Raw genomic sequence first — 25,537 nt, forward strand, 5'->3', positions numbered from 1 at the left:
AGCGAATGAATTGTGACCAAAATGTTGAATTTTAGAAGTATATATTTTGAGAAAAACTAGACATAGTAAAAAACAATTCTTCTCACTTGAAAATTACAATTCTAGAACACTTACATATACACTCATCCCTCGTTTAACGACAGCTCTTCATATGGAATTTCGATTTTACCGAATTCAAAAATTAAACCAAAGTCTCTTTTTATGGTAAAAAAAATTCGATTTACGGAAAATTTTTTAAATGCAAAAAAAGTAAAAAAAAATTACAATTTTTATAAAAAAAACTTAATTCTACGAATTTTTTTATTTTAATATATACATTATATGTTAAATAATATGTAGATAAATAAAAACCATTGTGATTATGTATGTATATGTACTCTAATGTTTTACATGAAACAGAGATCAGAGCAAAATAATGCAAAGAATTTACTTCCCTACTATATTTTTTGCAAATTAAAAGAAATATATGTGCCTGTATAAGTTTAGATAAAAAATTATGTGGTTGCAACGTAATGTAAGTAAAAAGATTCGGTTTATGGAATTTAGATTTACGCACAATATTTTCGGAACATATTAGTTCCGTAAAACAAGGGATGAGTGTATAATACTCACTCACCTTTTTTATCACCCGGTTAGGTACATAATTAGGAGCCTAGTTTTTTTCTTATGTAAGATATTTATGTACAAACAAATTTAATAAAAACACAAAAACTAAAAATATTATACACGTTTGGGTCTTAACAAATATGTATATAAAAAATTGCAGTATTTAAAATATACATTTATTCAATGTTTATTGAAAAAATCAATTCGAGAAATTTTAAATTTAGTTATTCGAACTTAACTTTTTTCGATTTTCATATTATACGAACATAAACAATCAAAAATTATTTTGAAAAGTGTTTTACAACTAATCTTGAAAAACTTCTACATATAAATTTAATTAACTTGTATTGAACAGAAAATCGTTAAAATATACAACTGTTGCTATTTGCTTCTCGGCAGATTTACATATTTTCAATATTTTGTGCATATATAATTTTCTGAAGTTAATTCTGTGGTTACAAACAATTATTTTTTAACTCAAGGTCCCTATTAACTTTCCAACTCTTTCCAAATCAAATTACTTGTGTATATTTAATATAAAAAATAGCACATTATAGTAACAACCTCCGAAATCGATCTTAACTTGTAAAGCATCCATAATATTATGCACATGGAATATAAGAACATACATATACATATATTACAAAAACAAAATATCTATGAATTATTATAATTCCATGTTGCATAAGGATAATTTGTTGAATTTGCTGATTCTATAATATGATTATTCACTGATTGATAATAATCAACTTTATCATTATTATAACTATTACCATTAATATTATCTTTATTGTGAGAATTTTCATTGGCATCATCTTCATCATTGTCATCGTCATCATCATTATCATTATTGTTACCATCTGAAAGATTTGTGCCAGTTGAATGATTTAAAATTTGTATGGCGCCTTGAACGTTCGCTAAATTTGTTTTATTAAAATTTTCATTCATGCATTTATTGTCAACACGTTGTAATTCTAACAAGTTATTCTCATGAATTTTATTAAATAACAATGAACTTGGTGGTATAATTGTTCCTGTCATTGAGGTTTTTATTTTATTTAAAGTTTTTGTTGTTGTTGTCGTTATAGCTGAAGCTGATCCAGTGCATATATGGCATGTTGGAATTTTCATAGAGCTATGGATTTGATTTTGTTGATGATGCATTGCAGCTGTTAATGACGATGAAGATGCATCTTCTAAATATTGGTCGATTTCTTTGGGATCAACATAATCTGTATCGATTGGCGCCAAAAAATTTTGCATCAAATGATTTGAAGCTGTTGATTGCATTGATTGTTGTAAATTACTTGAAAGATGCTGCTGCTGCTGATGATGATTTGATTGGCTTGAATAATTTATATAAGTGCTTGATGTGACTGGAATCATTGACGGTGTTATGGCACATTGAGCGTATGATGTTAATACATTATTATTTGTTGAAGATGAAGAATTACAATCATGAATATTTTCATGTTGACCATATGTGGAAACTTGAGGATGGTAATGTTGTATAAAGGATGGTTTTACATAAATATCTGAATACATACTATTATTTGATTTTTGAAATGGATTATTATAAGTTAAATAAGATTCATAATTGAGAGGAAAAACTGATTGACTATCTAATGATGACCCTGCTGATGAGGATGATATAGATGGAGTTTGAATTGTTGCAGCTATTCTTTCAAATTCACTATAGGTACTGTTATGTGGTTCCAATTGGTTCGACAAAACGTAAGGTTGATTTGAATTTGGCGTACTACGTAATTCAGGAGATATCCGTTTCGTTAATAAGGTTGATGATGCTACAGTTGATAAAGGAATATTACTAGTGCCAATATTCGTAAGTGTTGATATTGCGTATGGAGTTGCAGGAGGAGTTAATGGATGTACTTCATTGATTGAGAGTAATGAGCTTGATGTAGAACATGGAGAATCAATTTGTCTAATATAATCTAATTTTCTTATTATATCTGGAGTTTTTATATCAATTCTTTTCCATAAAGAATCTTCATAACCAGTAGCACATCCCAAAACTTTATTACTTGTTCCTTCATCAGAGAGAACAGGATTTTCATTATTGGAGGAATTCGTAAAATTTGAAATAACAGTATTTGTAGTGTATGGATTTTGTTTATTTTCATCTTCATTTTTATCACTTGGCAACTTTGTTTTAAGCGTTTTTTGTTCATTTATATTAGTTATTATATTAAGGGTGTTACAAGGTTTATTTAAATTTTCCTTAGAGATGCCGTTAAAAGAAGAATTTGGACTAAAATCAGATAATGCATTTGCTTTCTTACTTTTATCACTACGATTATTAAGTGTATTATAAGGTTTCCTATTTGCAGATGAAATTTCTGGTACGGATACTATCATTCCTGATGATGTTGCTACAGCACTTAAAGATACAGGGATTTTAGCGATTTCATTTTTTGAATTTATTTTTTGCTGATGATTATGTTTCACAAAATTATTTGTAACAGCATCACTATTTATTGAAATGCTTGCTGAGCCATGATTCAAATTTATGCTGTTCATAAGTTTAGATTTTTTTCTTCTGGGTTGATATTTGTAATCAGGATGTTCTTGCTTGTGATTGGCGCGAAGTTTTTCTGCATGATCAATAAAGGGTTGTCTATCAGCTTTATCGAGTCCCCTTTATATAAAAAAAAAAAAAATTATATTAAACTATAACTAGAATAACTAATAAACTAGTTACTAGGATAATCAAGACAAGCGTGTGTTTTGCTATTTATTTATAGTCTTTAAATTCACTATAAGAGAATATACTCATTTCTTGTAGCATTTCAAATTGATAAACTGTCTTATTAAATTTTTAATAAAAATGTTTGTAACATAAAATCGTAATTATAAAATAAAAATGAAGAACATATTACGAAAAGCTGTTAGTCGGGGCTGGTGCAGTTTAAAAATGGTTTATTAAAAACGCAATAAATTTTATAAATTAGTTCGTAAACTCTGCTCGATAATAATAAAAGTAAAAAATTAAAAATTTTTAATTCTAAAGTAAAATTAAAAAAATTTACTTTAGAATTTCTATAACTATGAAACTTTTTTACAAGGAATATATGCAAAAGAAAAAGCAAATTACACAGAGTACACACAAATTTATACGTAGCTAACCAAAAAACAACAATAAGTTACGTATGTAGCTTATTAGAAGACTCATTTGGACGTGATTGTCACATTCTTATTTGTTTTTAAATTGAAATTGTTCAACAATAATAATAATACTTATTTAAAGATAAAGTTTGCCCTCAAAACAATTACAGAAAAGAATATATTTGCGAACATATTTACATACGCGCATTCAAATACGTTCACAAACGTATGTATGTATATTATACATGTGTTTTTAATAGGCAGGCATGTTTATAAAAATCAAAACGAATTCACAGCGTTTTTTAATTGTCTGAGATACTGAAGACCATATGTACGCTCAATTTAAAGTACATATTGTAGACTTCAAAGAATCACAATTGTACTGACTAATTTCATACTTGCCCATTTCGTATTTTTCTTCTTTTCTTTTCCCATTTTCATCTGAAACTCTTATCATTTTCGATTACTTTTTATGAACCGTAAAATGTATTGGAATTATATGAATCCTAAGACAAAAAAAAAAGATAATGACATCTTATGCTTATAGTAAATATTCTCGCTAAAGAGTTCAAAGGCAAAGCCATCGACAAACACATTTACATGCTGTATCGTATCAAAGTGAAATCAAAGTATAATTAAAAAATTAAAACATTTGTAAAATATTAAAAATGAAAAATACTATAATATAAATACATACTTCCATAGCTTTCCTAATGATTTACTTAATTCTGAATTTTGCAAATGTGGATGCTGTTTAGACATAACTTTTCTTGCTGCTTGTGCCCATACCATAAACGCATTCATCGGACGTTTAATGTGTTCTTTTTTTACTTCTGATGAACTTCTGAAATTAAAAAAAAAGTCATAATATAGAATTCAATATTTCTATTTTAAAATTCATGAAATATAATCTCATATAATAAAATTATAATCTTAATTTTGAAATTTCTGTAAAAATAGATAATGTGGTCTTCATTTGTTTTAATGCAAGAAAGAAAATCTCTAAAGATATGAGTAAAATCTAGGTTTTTCTAAATTTATTATTATGCAAACTGCATTCGTTACTAGTCCAACCTACAAACGTCTAATATTAAAAATAATTATAAACACATTAGTTGTTTGAAATCGTCACAGGAACTCTGAAATTTTTATTAATTTTTAATTTGCTATTTTTTTTAATATGAAGTTATTGCAAAATAGCAATTGCGGCTACAATAAAATTTTGATTAGGCACTGCTGATTTAGAACATTTGAAAGTAGAATAGTTGCTCTTATCATGAAAATTACACGTTTTACTACAAATGTACGCTTTTTTTAAATGTATCCAAAGCTTTAATTCTTATGTCAAATTTTATTTTAATTTTTTTGTTAAATAAAATGTTTCAAAAACTTTTCTCAAAATTTACCTGAAACAAAACTTCAGGTGAAAAATAATTGCAATTTCAATAACAAAGTAAAAAAACACGAAAAAGTAAATTTGGCAATACTTATTTAACTAAGCACTATTATTATTCGTAAGTCACTTTGATTGAAACTATATGCACATATCTTTTTGTTTCGTTAATCACAATTCAAATAATTTGCGTGTTAATTTTATTTGAAATCTACTCAATGTTTTACTTCCCTTATTTAACTTGTTCTACATTTTATACAATAGAGGTCTTAAGATTTACGTTTCATAACTTCATTATTCGTTATAACATTTTATCTGAAACCAAAATTTCGAAGTTTAAAATTGAGCATATGGCTGCAGAACAAATTAGAAATTTTAAAAGACTTCAACTAAGTACGAAATGTAAAATAACTACGTACATATATACGTAAAATACATATACAAATATAATAAAATTAAAAGTATAGTTTTCAGAAGATATTAAAAAATTATTCAGGATTCGCTTTTCAAAGGGTAAAAGGTACCCCCTTTTACTCAATGATATGATGAAAAATAGAGCTACTTAATAAATTTAAAAACTATTGGCTATTTTTCACAAACAAAAATGTCAAATAGTTTCCAAATCCAGTATTTTGTATTTTAAAAAGCTTTAAAAGTTCGATTTTTGAATTTATGATGCTACTGCATAAGAGAAATGAATATCAAATAAATTAAAATTCAATGACATAAAAACTATGGCAAACGCTTCAATGACCACTGAAAAAAAAAATATTCACTTTTTAAATGCGTAATTATTCAAACAAATTAAGGCCCGCACTTCTAGATTATAAAATTTAGTAACTGGAAAAATGTCAGCTTGACTTAAAACCTTAAAAAAACACAATAAGGCCACAGCAACAAAAAAAAAATATACATTATAAACTTCTTGCTGTCAAATTTTGCAGTTTGCGGCATAGCGCTATTGCGTTTGTGGTGTAATACTTTATACTTTCAAGAAAAATTTGTCGTTTAAATCTCGTAACAAAATTGAAGGCCTGGACATTGACAGCGGATGACAGTTCATTAAATAGAAAAATGGCATTTATCCTTGTTCTTAAGGAAGTTGGGATTATAAACATGAGTAATCTTCAGTAAAATTTTTCCAAATTTTTTATTTTTTCAAAAATAAAATTTTACGACATATTTCGACTTAAAACTGTCATTAAACTTCCGAATATACAAAAGCACCCTTATTTAATTGCAGTTTTAAATTTGACTTTTTTCCATTTCATAAAGTTAATTATACAAACATCTGACATGAAAACTGTTATACAAGCTAATAAAAACAAAAAAAAAAAGAAATTATATTTTTATTTTTTTTTGTTCATTTCTCAAGGAAAATTTTTTTGCATTTATTATTTGATTTTATCATCTAATTAATTTTTGATATTTACAGCTGCAATTCATTCTAATAGTTTAATGTATGCACATCACACAAAATTAATGTATAAAAAATATAAAATAAAGACAGTTATGTAAAAATTTCCTTTAATAAGTTCCAGTCGTCTCCCATTTTAAAAATATACTGTAAAAATATTTTATACTTATGTATGCATATGTATGTACATATATACAAATATTGTAATATGCGACATACATACATATAAAAAGACCAACAAATTATGATATTTATCATGAAAAATTTTTCATTTTAAGTTATGGAAACTGGCAATTTAATTAAATTATGGACATTTTAAGAAATTAATATTCTCAAAAAAACAATCAAAATAAGAAAAAAATTATGTTTTATAACAGCATACAACACAATCGCCACGGCTCATGCCGCATACAGTAGCGAATATATTACTGAAATATTCAATTATTTTTATTTTATATAAAATTAACTTTAGACACAAATGTCTTGAATTAAAAATAGTCACATAATTTCCCAAAATCATTGTCTACAAATGATATCAACTCACCGCCTGAATTTAAATAATAATGATTAAGAACTGAAGTCGTTATTATTTCACATGAAGCAGTTAAGATTTCAAGCATCTTTTGTTCTGCAATAACAAAGGATATAAATGATATAGTTTCCTTCATTAATCAAATTGATTCCACCTGTGTGCGTAATATTTTCGTGCTCAACATTTGCCTCGTAAAAAAAGTGGTAATAAGAGACCTATAGCAAGTTATTAGTCGAGATTTATATGATAACTCTTAATACCCAAGTCCACTGAGACTTAAGATTTTCCTGTGTGCTACAAATACAGGATTTACAAATGCACTTCCAATTTAAATAAAAGTAGATGATATGATTTCTGAAATAATGTAAAGTACGCGATTTCTGCAGTGCATACCAGTTTTCACTATCATTGCATTAAGTGATGTTAAATCTATCTATGTATATGTGTTATACAAGTACATACTTATATTTTATATATACTATTTATTATACACATCCATAATATTTTGTGAATTCTCAAAAATAATATCCTAATTTTCAACGTTATCAACTGTAAAAGTAAGGGCATGCATACTGATATTTTTGATGATTTTCATGTGATTTTTAATTTACTTTACATTAAAAGGCAATTATAAATTTCTATTCTTGCTAAAACAAATTCAGCCATACTTAATTAATCATATTACCCAAAACCTAAGGAAAATTTTCAAATTCAGCATCTCTCTACTATTTAAGTTTCGGAAATAATTGAAAATGTCTGTAAGAGCAATTGCTCACTTTTAAAGCTTCGCACTTATTTATAAATAACCGGATTTAGAACTAAATCTGGCAATAATAATTTAGTGATCATGTTAGTTTCATAAAAAACCTAAATACATGTCAAAACAACAAGCAAGTTTTGCGTTCGATTATAAATTAAACCCTAGATTTTAAATATAAAATAAATATGATTATGATATTTATTAAATGATAAAGTCGTTTCGTTTTCTTCTCATCTATACGGAAGAGAGAAACTGTTCTCAAACAAACAACTAAAAAAATGTGGGTTAATGGTGACTACTATATTAATAAGATAAATTTATTTAAATTCAATTTTACCCTTTTAAATTTTTTAAGCCAGTTTATGCTTTCTTTGCTAATGTTGCTTACATTGTTGTATTAAAGCAGAATTTTTGATTTCAGCTTCAGCTTCACTGCTAACCAACAGAGACCCTATACTACTTTTCTGATTTGCCATATTTGCACAAAAAAAAATAATAAAATCCAAAAAGAAAATCTTGATCTTTTATCATTTAAAATTTCGCCTCACTTTGATATAAAGCGGAAATTTAGTTGTGCGAATTTAATGTTTTTCCTGCTCTTTATTACTATTATTATTTTTGTAATCATAAAATTCTGTTTTCTTTTTGTCTAATATATTTTTTCTTGATCACATTCAATGATAATATGGTTAAGTATTTAGGCAAAACAAGAGAGCAAAAAAAGCATGGAAAATGTAATGCATAAAATATTTTGCAATTAAAACTTTTTAATTATAAGTGTTCATTCATTTTTAGCACTTTTCCAAAAAAATTTTTGAAAAAAGTGCTTATTAGTTTCACTCTGTCCGTCCGTCCGTCCGTCCGTCCGTCCGTCCGTCCGTCCGTCCGTGTGTCTGTTTACAAAACTTCTACACCCTTGAAGATAGAAAGCTGAAATTTTATATATACATAGATCTTTACTGGAAACTTATTTTCGTAGAACAAAATTTTTACCTATCTCCCCCCCTCTAGAAGTTATATCCCCCAAAAACCCTAAAAATGGCCTTTTTTAAATATTTGTTGCAATGAAACCATAAGTATTTTTGAAATTTTGCAAACGCAGAAAGGCAGCGGCTTGCTTCCCCTAGCGCGGTATACTATAGTTAAACTTTAGAAAAACAAAATGGCCGTTGAAATTTACCGTTATCTAAAGTCCTTTTTTTCCAAATTTTTGATGTCGTTTTTCTTCTAGATCCTATATTCTAGAACTTTGAAATTTTAGGGGCTTTTAGACATTAACAAATAGTTCATTTCGTTACAAGAAATTTTTTTTCCATCTCCACCCCCTCTCAAGTTATCACCTCTTGAAAATCGTAAAATTTGAATTTTTGACACCCTATATTTCCGAAACCGCAAGCTTTTCCAAATTTTTATAAACGCAAAAAGCTAACGGTAATTTTCGTGACACTAAAAAATATAATTATTTTTCTTAACTCACACAATTAACCCTTAAAATCGAGCATTATGTTAACCCCTTTTTATGTTAATTTTTGCTTTATTTCAAAGACTGCATATATGCGTCATCCTAAATATATGCAATCCTAGTAATAGTTTTGTATATGAATGAAAATAATTTTTATAGTGTGATAGGTATACATAGACTGTATTTAAAAGCAGAATTTTCACTTGTTGAAGGGAAAAGTGCTACAATACAAACCATTGGTTTGACCCAACTTTATTAAAATCTTCTTTAATTTTCATGATAAACAAATAAAAAAAAAATTATTTGGAATTTTATCGAAATAAAAATTTTAATGAGTTTTATCAAAAAAACACTCTCGAACATTAGAAGAAACGTCAAGTAGATTTTTAGAATTGAATAAGCAAAATAGGATTTGTTTGTTTTCCCAAGCATGTTCAATATAAACTAGATTTATAATAACGTTAATAAGTAATAAAATTATTTTAGTTTTATTGGACTCGTAATGTTATTCCATTTCAATTCAACAAACTACACAACCAGCTGAAATCGGATAAGGGGAAAACACCAAAGTGGCCAAATTCTTTAATTCAAACATTTTTAAGCATTATTGCTTTTTGTAAGAAGTTCAATAGTTTCATTGCAGTGAAAAAAGTTTCATGATATTCGAAAACGGATTCACTAAACTAAAAAAAGTATATGATAACGTTCAGTTTTTGGACGCTTTATGCAGATTATTTGAACATTATTTGAAAAGCTCATTTTTGAGTAAATTTCGGCCAGCAAACCACAAAAATTTCTCTTATGATGCTTGTTTTATTGAAATTTTTCCTCTAAAATTTGCCTTCATTCAACGTTGTTACAGTATTGATTAATTTGATAATTCTGTAGGAAAATAGAACTTATTCGCTAAGTTTAATCCTCTCTTCTTTGTAATACAATTTCTTTTTCATATCTGTGTAATTTAAGCACATCTCTTAAAATTCTTCAAAACTGTCCAATCTAGTAATTTGTGAAAATTTTTGATGTCAATTCCATCCGAAATTATTTTTTTTATTTTTCGCTCTCATTAAAATTTTTTTTAAATTTGTGTTTTTCTGTAAACAATGTAAACACAATTTTGATTTAATAAAAATTTTTTTTTCAAAATCAAACTTGGTTTTGAAAAGTCTCTAGATTTCAACAAAATGCTTAATGCTAAATTAAAAAAATTGTAAAATTTGGATTTGAGCTCAGACTTAATATTTTCGTAAATTTGTAGTATACATACTTTTATACTATAATATAGTATACATATATACATATTTTTTTGTTCAAATTCGTTATTAAAATTTTCTCAACATATGCACATATTTATATTTTTGTTGCGAAGTATATATATATACGCGTACAATAAAAACTATTATATTAAAATTAAACAAAATTAGTTAATTAAGTGATTTAAGATGTGTGGATAATTAAACTTTTTATACCCCTACGAACGTATGTTCGAAGGGTATACTAAATTTGCCTTACCGTTTGTAACGCTAAGAAATAACGGTCTTAGATATAGACTCAAGTGTATGTTTTTGATCAGCGTCGAGTTCTGAGTTGATTTAGCTTTGTCTGTCCATCAGTCCGTCAGTCCGTCCGTCCCAGCGATAACTCAAAAGTTCACCAAATTTTCACAAATGATTTGTTGTAGTAAGTGTTCTGACACTATTTAAATTGGACATGATCGATGTATCTCAGAATCTCAGAAACTATAAAAGCTGTAGTATTAAAATTTCTCACAAACAAATATGTTAGTAAGGCCAATGTGTCACATGAAAGTCGTTGAAATTTCTTGGCTCCTTCTGGTACCTGCCATACAACTTCAAATTCGTACGGATATCACAGAGTTGACAAGGTCAACTCTATTTATTCTCGTTTAAGATTTAGAAAGGCTTGCAGTTTCGAAAATATATAGCGTCAAAAAGTGAAATTTTATTAATTTTGAAAGGCGACAGACAACTTTGAAGGGGCGGTGTTGGCAAAAAATTTACCATCTAGCTCTAGAAAAAAAGTGATATCAAAAATTTAAAAAAAAGAAAATCATTTTTTAATTTAAAATTTTGAATAACGGTTAAATTCTTTGATCATTTTGTTGCTGTAATATTCGGCTATTTAGTTAGAAGATTTAGTTACTTCTTCTTTTAGTTACAAACTTTAATTACTGCTCTTCTGCACTTATTAAATTTATAAAATGTTCGAAATTTAATATACAATAAAGTTGTTTTAAGTCTTTATAAGACTTCCATCTTATAAGGTTAAAAAGTTTTGTAAACAAACATACAGAGGACGGACAGATTAAAACTGATAAAGACAATTTTTCAAATTTTTTTTTGGAAAAAAAAAAGAAATACGTACTATAAAAGATAATTTTAATTGAAATGTTGCACTGAAAATATATTGGAATACCTAAGTCCCCTTGAATTCAAAAATTGTTTTCGCAATTTTAATTCTAACAGACCGCTCTCTAGTTAATTAGTTGCTTCAAACAATGAAGTTGGAATAAGAAAATTACAAAAAACGCATATAATTATTCGTTTTTGCATGATCGCTTAGGTACCTTACACCAGAAAAATAGGATTATAAAATACAGTTCAATTCAAGCGCTGTTTTGTATTACTAAAACTTTTGGAATTTTAAAAATATTTTCTTATCGTAGTAGTAAATTTACGTAGGTACTCTTTTATTCATCAATAATCTATTATGAATTAATAATGCACGACAAAGTCAAAAAACTTCCACACCTGGTTTATTAGATACTCATTTGCATACTATATATAAATTTATATGTGACCATGCATACATCATTCATTATTGTTATACACATTTTTCAAATATGAAACCAAACAACTACACCAATTTTTGGTTAACAAAATATTTTTTTTAAATGATAAATTATTTCCTATCTTTTTTATTTGCTGCCGTCTTTCCTTAAACACCTAAACAAACCAAAAGACAAAACCATAAAAAATATACATATACCGTATATTGTTTAAACTCAATGTATCAAAATCATAAATAAATATGATACATAAGTATGTACATTGTACGCAGTAAGTAATATGAATGTTATTGACATATCGGAAGGGATTCCCTTTCGATATTACATGTACAGTAAACATAAAACTTATAGAGCTTGTTAATCACAATTTCACACAGAAACTTAAACAAAGATTTAGTTTTTATGTTTTTAAATATTTATTATCATTTCGATGGGAACCTTATATATTAGAACCAACAATAAAATTAGGTCAAATTATATACAAATACAACATATAATATATGACGCGGTTACCTATTTACTGTTTAACTCAAGTAAATATAGGCGGTTGTTTGCGACTTTATTATAATTTTGAAAAGCATTCTATTAACAAATAAAAATAAAAAAAAAAACACACAACGTTCAATTATGAAAATTAATTTTGGTAAATGTTTGACTGACCAACAATTTGTTATAATTTCTAATAAAAATGACACATTAAAATATTTTTTTCAAATGTTTGCGGTTTTCATTTTCCTTGTTTAAAAATTTATTTTATGTTTATTAAGCCTCTGTCAAATCTCTTAACCTGTTCAATAACACAAAACTAAATTTTAAAACAACTCTACCTTCATTTCATGCAAAAATCTAAAATAATCTTTCATGAAAAAGCAAATTTCTTTAACAATTTAAGTTTTCTACTTACGTTTTTAGATTTGAAATTGGAAGTTGTATTAAATCCATAGTTTGTGAGGCAGCACTTTTGCCTCGAACAAGTTAAAATACCTTTTTAAAAATAATCTACTAGCTATTCAAGTTAATTCTATTAATATACCATACAGACAGATAGATCGACAAACCGACAGACAGACAGACTGAAAAACCGATAGACATTTCTCTAAAAATAGTTTATTTTCGTTTCACTAGCCTGAAAACTAGACATGCGAAATTTGATGCCATTACATAAGCCCCCTTACTATATGAAATGGATAAGATCTATTCAAATTATTATAATTACTACAGGATTTTGCATATGTTTAGGAAGAATATTAAAAGAATACTTAAAAAAAAGCATTACAGCGATTCCTATTACAGGCAATTCCTATTTGTAGGTTTAACATTCAATTCTTTGGTGAATTATGCTTTACATAAACTTTATCTTTTTGTTATAAGGTTGAGTAAAAACAATTATTATTAAAGTTGCTATAAACAATATAATTATGACGTATTTTAAGTTACAAACTTCAACTCACATACCAAAAGATTGCATACATTTCGGATGAGATAAAGAAAAAAATTTGAAGAAGCCTTAATAATATAATGGTGAAATCAAGCGTTTAACTGCTTTAGCCAAGATAAATATTTATATTTTTTGTGGCATGACACTTCCCATTAGCTTTCTGCAATTATGGAAATTTGAAAAAGCTTGTAGTTTCGAAAACATAAGTGGTTAAAAATTTGAATTTTATGAATTCCGAGCGGTGAGTACTTGAGAATGGCCGGAGGTGGAAAAATAGATTTTCTTACGAAATAATCGGTTATTAATGTCTAAAAGCAGTTAAAGTTAGGTTTCTATAATATGTTTCCCGTTTATTCGGTTAACGGTTCGTTTTAGCGGAAATTTTGATTTTTTTACACACGAATGCATGAAAATATTGAAACTGCTAAGTAATTTTTTTCCAAAAAGTACTAACATTTTGCAAATTTTAGTGAAAGACAACTAGGAAAGGTGGAAACAAAGGTAATAAACAAAATTTTTCATAACAAATTTTTCTTAATAAAATTAAAAATTTTTTTGAAAATATAACAAAACTAATCTGTTCAAGTGAATCAAGCTTCCAGATTTCAAATCATTTTCAGAAAATTTTTAAATTGTTGATTAGTGTCCTTTTATTAGAATTTTAATCAATATTTTTGCTTAACAATTTAATTCTCTGCCTATTTTGTTATCATATTTTGAAATTGCAAAAATTTTCCGAAATCTTGACTTACGAGCAATCGAATATTTAAAATCCATTCTTCTACTTTAATTTCAAAATAGTTGAGTTGAAAACCCTTGAGTGTTTTCAAATTTCAACTAGTTTTATTGTACCATAGACTCCAGAATCATTTAAAAAGAAAATCCCAATATTCTAGTGTATCGATTTTTTTTTTATCAAACATTCTTAGTGGGACTATTAAAATTAATAAAACAGTTTTTTAACAATAAATAAAATGTGCTGAAACTGTATTAAAAAGTGTGGGAATTTTCAAATAACAATTACAAACTAGCATCCCGAAAATTTACTCTATATGCGTATTGCATAGTAAATAAATGTGTTAAAAAACATGTAAATTATATTTTGCATTTTCAAGATTACGTAACCATAACCAGATATCATAGTTTAAATTTTCTGAGACATGTCACATTGGAATCAAAAGAGTTCACATTTTTATTTATTTTCCTATTTTTTTTATTTTATTAAGTAGCTGCCAAGTTAGTCATTGGTGTTATATTTTGTAAATAAAATGTAGTTAACAAAAGGTGTTAATTAGTTACCTTATTTTTTGTGCAGTACAGTAATGTGTTTATTGAGGTTTTCATTTTCGGAAGAAAAAATATTAGTTTAAATATTGTTTTAAAAGGGTATATAAAAAATTTAAAACGTGAAAAATATTGAATTTAACTATATATGTACATATTTAATTGCACATACACGTACACACAATTTTTATTTTATAATTATGTTAATTATTATTTTTTAAGTACTCTCTATAGAATTACGCATTTTTTCTACTAGCCGAAAATGAAGCAAAAGTTTTAAATGCATTTTAATTTCTTAAATATTGAAAAATATATTACTTATGGATTTTAACAATAAATTATGAGAAAACTAGCAGCCTTATATGATTCGTCAAATTTAATATTGAAGCTTAAGTTTTCAATTTTGCACAATTTAACAAAACTTATGCCCCTCAACAAAAAATATACGCGTAAATTAAGAAAATCACAAATGTCAATTAAATTCACCGAAAAATGTAATGGTAGCAAAATTGCAGATTTCGAGCGAAAATGCATGTCCCCACGTTAAAGGAACGAAACGTAAGTAAGTTATTTTCAGAAATATATCTGCCTTTTTCTGGGAACTCTCGTATCTCGATTTCGTGGACAAAAATTTATTTCGTGGACTTTATTTTGAATAAACTTTTCAACAACTGGAATTTTGTTACGGTCGACTTAAAGTTGTGATTATTTTACAGTTAAAAGGTTTTCTTCGAATTTCATAAGCAGAACCTGCTGTCTGATAATGTGATGATCCAAACATTTTATAAAAATCAGATAGCTATGAGATAACTATAACTTGACTTTTAATTTTACCTATTTATTTATTTGAACGCTGGTTTTTACCGACCGTATTGTGTAAGTTATACCGTATGAGGTAAGATAATAATGAGCAACAAATTTTGCATATCGAGTTTTCGGTGGACTTCTCCATAGTAGGGAAGTGCTAAAAATAAACTATTTTTAGCAACCTGTTGGTCTGTCGGTCTGTGGGTGCAAGCGTGTATCTCAAGTTCGACTCAACCGATTTTGATGAAATTTTATATATAAGTTTATTTCGACCATGACACGGATTGATCAACTTTTGGGATATATCAGGCCTCGGGAACTGTACTTTTCAGCGGGCCTGTTTTACATTTTTGACCATTCTGAAGAAAATACTCAACCGATTTGCTTGAAATTTCATATACAACCTCAGCTCAACCGTCTGCGAAACTTCCTAAATTTTGGAAGAAAACAAGCATCAGCAACTGAACGTTTACTGCGGGCCAAATATACATTTTTGCGTATATAAATAGAAATAATTAACCGATTTCATTGAAATTTAATATCTAAATTCTTTGTATTAAAACACCGATCGTATAAATTTTTTTTTAAAGATCAGGGCTCGAAAACTGTCTTCACCATATCTATGGAACGAGTTGATGGAATTTCTTGAAATTTGATATTTGAGTTCTGGTTATTACCGGAACTAACAGGCGAGAATTTTTAGGAATTCGGGTAGCAGAAAACAAAACTGTACTAAGAACCAAATTTAAATTTTTGTAGGTATGTTAACTATAAGCTTACTAATGTCCTAATAATTGGAATGAAGTATTTAGCAGACATTTTTATAATATTCTGTAACACTTTCACTTAACTAGACAATACACATTGCGGTCGGTTATGTGCTGATCACATCAGATTTTTTTTATTTTTGTCCATATATTATTGCATTGTAATTGCACACTGGCTGGTAGCATAATGAAATTTTCGGAAATATCAGCGCTTTGAAACCAATTTCACATTTGTGCTTTATATAAGAAAAAAATTAAAGGAATTTTCTGGCTGTTATAAGCTACAATAACTGGTTTCTTCTTTTTTAGTTCAACCAATTCTTATATGCCAATTTTAAATATTTCAGCTATATACTGACTAATTTTTTTAGTCTAAAAGACATTTTCACAACTTTTTGCAATTCTTTCTTTAAAATATTAAACTCAAATTAATTAGAGTTTTTAAACGCTATATTAAGAAAAGATTGCGTTCGGTTATGTGATTACCATATCAGATTCTTTCATTTTCACAAAATTTCCACAAAGTTTTGAAACATCCTGCGAAAATCTTTCCTTAATACATCTGTAAATCAAATTATTTCTCAATAGTGTACAAAAATGTTTTATTCGCAGGCTCATTAATTAGATTTTATCAATATAAATTAAAAATTATAAAAATGCACATTATTTTTTCTTTTGTGTTTTAAATCCAGAAGCTCATAACTTTTAAATAAATTTATAGTTAACATCCACTTGAAAAAATTTTAATCTACACTAAAGTTTTGAATTTATACTCTTCTTCGTTTGTGGTTTTATTATTGTACGGTTATACAAATTTTAAACGTTTTTTCATACATGTGGTATATACAGAGTGATTTCATAAAAAGTACCACGTAATATTAATTAGATATTTAAAAATCCCAGAAAATTTTTTTTTAGAAGTAAGTACTCGTAGGTTCCAAGACGGTTTTCGAGATACAATGGTTTCGTGAAATTTCTTCTGAAACACTTTTGTAGTCATAGACTCTCTTCCAAAGGAAATAGAACTCGACATTAATATTAAACGTCACTTTTTCTCAAAAACTTAATTCAAAAAAACCTTTAAGGTTCAACTTGTTATAATGCACAACTAGTGAAAATGTTAATTTTTTTGTTGGAATAATTTGTTTTATTATTTTTTAATACTTACAATTTAAATTAATACCTACAGTTTTTAATAAAATTTTTAAAATTTAGGAATGCAAATTTTTATATTCTAATTTTTGGCAATCAAAGATATTCTCAAAAGTCTCCTATAGCTATATAGATAAATCTATAACAAAGTAAAAACATACAAAAAATTTTAATATTTCAAAATGTGTAATGCTTGGCATTCAAAAAGGCTCTTTGTCCATTATCTTACCTATAGAATATAATATTGTACATCTTATAAAATCACCCTGTATATACATACATGTGTACATATTCACTTTTCACATACATACATAAAAATACTCAAAGGATTAAATTTTTATTATAAGAGGATAAAAGATCAATTTTAAATCAGAATAAAGACAGAAATATCGTCGCATCAATTCAATTTGAAAAGCATACTTTATGTTAAATTCAAAATTTGACATGTTTTTTTTTTTGAACATATCATGTACAAGTAATACAAAATTATACATGTTAACAATGAAAGGCACTCGAATTTTTAAGTTAAATAGTTTTACTAGTACTTCTGCTGGTATAATATGAGCCTTATATAAATTTTGAATTAGAATACAAAATTTCTTTATTTTTTGAAATTATCACCCATATTATCACCCTTACCTCACTTGAAGTGAAGGCGAATAGAATTTCAAGTTTCGGAATGGATTTTATAAAAAAACATAATTTTTGAATAGTATAACCTATTTCGTCAACTGATGCGGCTAACAGTATGGGTGTATATCTTTAAATTATGTATGACAATATTTGCACTTCCAATTAAAATCAGGATAGATACTCGTAATTATGGAAAATTAATTTTTTTTTGTAGAAGATTTTTTCAGAGTTCTGTTTTATTAAGCTGCAGCCTTCTAACTTTCAAAATGTGAAAAATGTATGGATTCAGCTTAAATATTTTAAATATATTTAATTATAAATAACTTTAAAAATAGAAAATACCTTCATCTGAAATGTAAAACGAAATTGATAATTCCAATCCAATAGTTTAATAAATCAATGGTTTGTAATATAGCACTTTTCTCTTCAATTTACTACACTATTAGAATTACTTTCATTCATATACGAATATATTTCAAGAATTGCATACATTTGGGATCAACAAATTATGCAGTCTTTGAGATAAAACAAAAAAAAAATTAAAAAAGCGTTAACATAATGCTCGATTTTAAGACTAATCACGTGAGTTAAGAAAATAATTATATTTTCTGATGGTATTACATTAATTATTACCATTAGCTTTCCGCATTTATAAAAAATTAGAAACGCTCGCAATTTTGGAAATATAAAGTGCCAAAATTCAAATTTTACAAATTTTGAGAGACGATAACTTGAGAGTGTAGAAGTATTTTCTTAGTGATAAGAAAATACTTAAATATACATTAGTATTTTACCATCTATAATTACTTCCATTCCATATAGTAGTACGAAAATACTCCGCTTAAAAGCATTTTGTTTTTTTTTAATTAAAATATGGTACGTCGCGGTGGAAGAAGCAAGCTACGGCTTTTCTGCGTTTGCAAAATTTTTGAAGAATGCTTATAGGTTTCACTTTACATACATATTTAAGAAATATGGAAATTATATTTAAAATTCAAAATCCAAAATTATTTAACTTAATCAAATGATTTTAAACTAGAACTATATTTGAAACAAATACATATTCCAGGAATTCTATTGGATAGTTTTAAGTTTTAAAAATATTTTACTTAACTGTTTATTCAATTACTGTCTATCAATTACTTTATAAAAATAAAAATTTATGTATAATGTTAATTTTACAGAACACGAGTTATCAGAAAATTTCTTTGGAATCAATTATGATAATTTGGTCATTTTGTAAACTTCGTTCAAAATTCTCAGTTACATTGTAATCTTATATTTAATCTTATAATTAATTGTACGTTCGCCCGATATATAGATCCATTTGTCTAATATAAAATATCTTACATAAAAGTGGCAATTTTTTAAATTGCATTATACAAAATTTTAAATATATTTTTTATTTTCATTTATTTACTTTTTGTACTGCTTATAAAAGATTTTTCTTTGGTAATGGCAAAAACACCAAAATTTACATAAAACTTCATACTCCAAATTTTGGCAATCTAAAAATTACGGACAGACAGAGTGAAATAGGCATATATTTTTCAATTTTTATTGGAAATGTCTTAAAAAAGAAGATATAATTCCAACTGCAGGTTATGGAAAAAAAACTTTTAATTAATTTGGAATTTAATTTTAAACTAAGACTATGAATGTACGTCGCTCAAGAAGTTAATAAGGCACAGTGTACTTACGTATATCCAAAATCGTTTATATTTTAAGGACATTTTTATTCACTTATTTTTTTTATTGCTTTGTATGGCTGTTTTAATAATTCCAACAAGTTAATTAACATACTTCGTTGAGTATATTTTTTATTATGTTTGTATGCATATTTATTTGCACAAAAATTTTTTCAGAGAGCGGTGGATTTTTGCATTAAAAAGATATCCTTTTACTAATATTGGTTTTCTTTTTTCAGCGGTGAATAAACAATCAACATGAAACCGAAGTTCTATGAAAAAAATATTCATGTATATGTACATTGTGTGTATGCACACAAAAAACCAAAATATTATTTTTTATCCTATCACAACAATTATTACCATCTCCATTATCAACATTATCACAGAAAAATATATGTATGTATACTATAAACTATGATTATTCTTATGATTTTAAATTTTTCCCTTAAAAGAAAATTCATAACTTATTTTTGTGTTTCCTTTTTGTGTTTTTGTGACTATGATGTTAACGTTACTTAACGTAAATAGTTCAAAAGCAAGTCTAATCGCAAATACATTTATTACAATTCAAACAGCAAAGCATATTAAACCGAGGTAAACAAAATAAATATGTATACGGAATGATAAGATTTAAGAAAAAAAGGAAATAGAGTAAATGGCTCCCACGAAATTTTACGCGATTCCCGCATAAAAAGATTATACGTATATAATATATGCGGTTTACTCCGAGTAAACAAAAACTTAGTTTCTTTTTTGTCTGAGTTCATATTGTCTTGAAATGATAGCCACTTAGAATGACGGTAGACTTTTAGAAAAACAAAAAGGAATAAATGTCTAATTCAACTACAATCATATCTAAAAAATTTCCTGCTGAAATAGCTTGAACATGATTTATTTCTTATACTTAGATACTGTGCATTCTATTTGTTTTCACATATTTGCGTACAGAGTATATCGGTCATATACATTTAATAATTACTCACGTTTATATCATCAGTTCCTATAATTCGCAATTTTAAAAATTTTAATAAAAATTTCATGAGAATCCTTTTTTTTATAAAAAAAAAAGTTTTCAACATGTTTCGACTCGAAATTTATACAACCACAACCAAATTAAAATTATTCGGCCCATTCGTTTTTTTTAAATTTATAATTGTAGAAATTTTTATTTAAAAGTCTTAGAAAATTTGATTTAAATCTTACATAGTCAAAACAATCTTACATAGTATGTTATTAAATTGTTTTTGCAAAATTCGCAACTTCGCAAGTTGATTTTTCGATTGACTTAATATTAAATAGAGACCGTGCGAAAGCTACTGTTAGGAATTTTTAAAAAATTTGTTTTTTAGTTATCGCTATTAAATGCAGTATTGCACTTGTTTACTATAGAGTTCTCTCTCCTTATTTCGGTTTACATTTTTAGTGTGAGAAGAACAGTTATATGCTTCTAAAATAAAATAAAATTATTTTCGAATATGGATTATCTTTAAAGCAAAGTTAACCCTTCCGCAGTTTCCTGAACAACAAAAATTAATTCTAAAAGCAGTTTCTTATAAACCAGAAATACTAGTTTTCTTTCGAAAAAAATTTTATTTACTTGCTTAATTCAAATAAATAGCTTTTGATAAAGCGTTATACTTGACCGGATGACTAACATCTGTTAATTAAGTTTTAACAACGCAAGCAAAATGCTTAGCATTTTTTGTTGGACATTTCTTACTGTGAAAACAAAAAAAAATCAGTAACATAAATATTTGAGCCCTTTCGACGAAACACTCACTAAATCATTGGGTAGTATTTTAAAATTACTTAGAAGATACTTTGTGTTTTTTTTTAGAATTAAATAGTAACTTGTCATACTTGTTAACACCTTAATGTTAAGTGCGCCTTATAAAATTAAAGATTTAGAATCCATATATTTTTATCCATGTTAATAAAATTATACCTTACTTTTAAAATATACCTTAAGCAATATTTTTATATATTGTTTGATAACGAACAATAAAGAATTTACGATCACTGTGAGATAATAAAGTGAGAATAAAATACATAGATAGGCCAGTAACTACAAGAGCTTCCGTAAGTTATTTGTGAAGAAATTAAATTGGGTATTATGATAGTATACAAAAGGCGAAATGCCAAAAACGCGACCCGAAGCACTTAATCAAGCGGCTCGTTACAGTTTTTAAAAATTGTGAAATTTAATTTAATTAATTATTGTTACAATTATTGATTTAGGCTAGTAAGAAAGAGTTTAAACCAGAGTAAAAATTCTGCGGAGGTTTGTCACATATCCAAAACCAAACTTATATACACAACTGTATGTCAAATGTAGTGTAAACCGAATTTTCACTTTAATTTGTTTCGAGATTTGGAAAGCGACTGTTCTGTAAATCAGAACAGTCTAAACTTATATATTTGAACTAGTTCTGTACTTACATATTTGAACTAGTTTAATTTTCTCATATTTGTAAAAAGTAGACCACTGAAGTAAATTCGAAATTGTTTGAATATTCTAATTAGAATAAATTATTAAGAATCGAATTTGAAAAATTTTTAGATTTTAATAGATGTCTAAAATGAATTTAATCTATTAACTGTTCCATTTTCTGTTGATATTGAAACTCTTGATGCAAATTAAAAATTGAAATCGAAATGCTGTGCGAATCTGTATTAAAAGAAAAATTTAGGGAAGTGAAAATGACTAAATTTTATAATTATTTACCTATAAACCAATTAAGCGTCTTTTAGCAATGATCGGAAGCACATATTTATGTGAACAATTGCTTTGGATATTAAAAAATTATAAAACGGTTGAAAGATCAAGATTAACAGATCAACATGTTCAATCAATATGAAAAATTACAACACTGCCAATTAAATTTAACCAAATTTTGAAGATAAATTCTGTCACTAAGAAAAACATTGCCAAATTTCTTTAAAAAAATGATTTTATTTTCACAAAAAAAGTGTGTATAGATTTGAAGTATCAAAATTCTATTAATAAAGCAATTAACTCGAAAAAAGATAATAACTATTATAGAAAAAAAATTTGAGGTAAAAAGTTGACCGAAATATTTTCAAATATGTTACCGCGTTCGTCTAATTCATGTAGAGCTAATTAAAAGCAATTATGGGATTAATAAATGAAGGATTTAAGTAAAATTTTCATAAAAGACCTCAAAAAATTTAAAAAATTTGATCATAAAAAATGGCCAATATCGAAAAAAATATGTACATTTGTTGACTATTTCTATTATTTTGCACATGATTTTTTTAATAAAAAATAAATTGTTCGAATTATATAATTGCACAAGAACTAAAACCAAAAAAAACTTTCCAGCACGAAAAATATAATATTTAAAGGAAACCCATTCCGAATACAATTGAAATCTTATAGTATTATCAGAAATTATTATACAGATTATGTTACAATTTTTTTGATTTTTCTAATTATTATTTTAAAATTTATTTTTTATTTACCTTGTTAACTACACAGCAACCAATCGCATACCTTTAACATTATAGAAGATTTTTTATCTTTTATTTTTCTACTACAAAAAGTATTTTTTTCTTCAAATTCCAGAGGTCTCGAACTCAATTCTTGGGTAGTTTAAGTTAGATATTTACTTTACCTCAACATATTTAAGAATGGAAAACACATCAAATGATTCATTTTCTCTGCCAACTCGATTTATTTTTTGTGTTATTGTCGCAATATCATCATGAATCCCTTATTATTTAAGTCTGCTTTGTGTTTACATTTAAAAAAAAAAACTCTTAAAAATAACTATTAAAAAAATATAAAATTAAAATAATTGTTAATTTTACTTATATTGTTGTTTTTGAAATTTCAAAAACAAAATTTGCATTTAGTATGATATCAGCAAAAGAATTCATTTTTAAGCAAAAAACTTTTAATGAATACGACGTGGAAGGTATTTAAAATATAAAATATAATGGGAAGTTCAATAAAATTTTCAAATAGTTTAATCAATAATTTTTGATTTCAAATCTGACAAATAGAAAGCAGTCGACATAAACAAATGTTATAACAAAATGAAAACAATAATTTTTAAGTTTTTGTCTCAACATTGCATAATCTGATTTAAAAGATCACTTGTATCTTACAACATTTCGTTTACGTGTTATGTGTTAAGCTTGTCTTCAATTTTGCATGAGGTATATTTATAACATAGCTACTTTTTCAGGATGCTCACATGTAACTCATTGGATTAGTCTAATTACGTTATCAAATGTTATTCCCATTTTAGATAAAATTTTAAGAACGACAACGATGTCAAAAACATTATAATTATATTAAAAATTATTATATATGTATGTACATATATTTATAAAATAATTTCTTAAATTACAGAGAATTCAAGGCAAAAACAAAAATAATTCCTATAACTTTTACATAAATATTAGAAATCTTTATTCTGAAATGACGGTATTTTTTTTAGATCTTAAATATCATGATACATTATACTGAGATCCCTTCTATATATAATAATGCGCATACATGTTTTTCTTTTTGCAAAAAAAAATTTAATGGACATTTATACATATACACTTACTTTTTTTCTGGCTGCACCAAATTCCAATCATAGCCTTCAATAATAGTCATAACTTTCGTTATAATTTTTTCATCTTCTTTCTTTAAAATTGGTAAATCCTTTTTTGATTTATTATTTTTACAATCTTTTTTAGCTCCACAATTAGCGAGAATTAATGTTTCAACTGGTTTTGGCTCTTTTTTCGCTATGATATTTTCACTCATTTTTTACAATATTTTCCAATTATTTTTTGTTTAATAAATATGAAAATTAAGTTGGCCGACATAAAGTCATGTTTGAAATTTATTAAAAACTAAATTTTTAAATAAATTGTTAATTATTAAAACTTTAAATTAAGAAGGTTCAATACTTTCGTTATAGATTTTTTAAAATAAACATATGTATAAATCCCAAAAAAAATATTCTTTATGAATATTAACAAAAAAAAAATCAATTGAAGCACCCACCTTCTTTAAACTTTATTCAAATTTTTAAAAATTCAAAATTTCAAACAACAAATTAAAAATGTTACAATAATCTAAAGCGGCGGTATTGATATTCTAAATCTCAAGAGTTCTCCGTTTAAACTGTTTTATCAAAATGATTTTTTTAGGAAAGAAAAGGCAAAACTCTAAACTCATAAGTTCAGTCAGTTAATGCTTTCATCGTTTTGCTTTTAATTTCGTATAGTTTCTTCATATTCAAAGTGCTCAATCTTTTCGTTTTTTTCTTCTTATTCCACTTTTTTCTTGATTTCTTTTACAGTTGTTTTTTTTTTTTTTTTTATTGTAGTAAGGATTGTATTAGCCTGTGACTTTTTGGGGTGCAAAGAAATATCACTATGTAAACTACTTGTAGAAACAAAAAAAAAGAAAATAAAAAACACGAAAAAAAGCGATTGACTTGTAAGTCTCACGATCGCGACTTTTTTCTTTACTTTTATGTACATATGTATATACTTTCCATATAATGGTATCTTATTAATTACATATACGGTACATATATTTTGTTGCTTTTCATTTTGTAATTGTGTATGTGATACATACATACGTATAAATATATGTATAAATGCCATCATAAAATATTGTCTAATATTATTGA

General features: G+C 26.2%; 1 protein-coding gene across 1 annotated transcript; it reads right to left on the bottom strand.

Annotated features, from left to right (window-relative positions):
- Positions 1–1,263: 1,263 nt before the first annotated feature.
- LOC129614028 (putative uncharacterized protein DDB_G0277255) lies at positions 1,264–24,747 on the bottom strand. The gene is made up of 3 exons (XM_055528400.1): positions 24,458–24,747; positions 4,430–4,576; positions 1,264–3,265 (listed from the first exon to the last, which is right to left on the bottom strand). Exons 1-3 carry the CDS (start codon positions 24,658–24,660, stop codon positions 1,264–1,266), a joined length of 2,352 nt encoding a protein of 783 aa, XP_055384375.1. The 5' UTR covers positions 24,661–24,747.
- Between the last annotated feature and the right edge of the window lie 790 nt (positions 24,748–25,537).

The sequence above is a fragment of the Condylostylus longicornis genome, unplaced genomic scaffold (assembly GCF_029603195.1).
Source record: "Condylostylus longicornis isolate FDR11 unplaced genomic scaffold, ASM2960319v2 ptg000004l, whole genome shotgun sequence".
Classification (NCBI taxonomy): Eukaryota; Metazoa; Arthropoda; class Insecta; order Diptera; family Dolichopodidae; genus Condylostylus; species Condylostylus longicornis.

Bases quoted from the DNA above. Each gene is read 5' to 3' on its own strand.
- LOC129614028 (XM_055528400.1), bottom strand. From the start codon at position 24,660: ATGAGTGAAAATATCATAGCGAAAAAAGAGCCAAAACCAGTTGAAACA. The intron at 4,577-24,457 runs GTAAGTGTATAT...TTTTAATTTCAG, and splicing joins TTGGTGCAGCCAGAAAAAAA to AAGTTCATCAGAAGTAAAAA. The intron at 3,266-4,429 runs GTATGTATTTAT...TTTTATATAAAG, and splicing joins TCATTAGGAAAGCTATGGAA to GGGACTCGATAAAGCTGATA.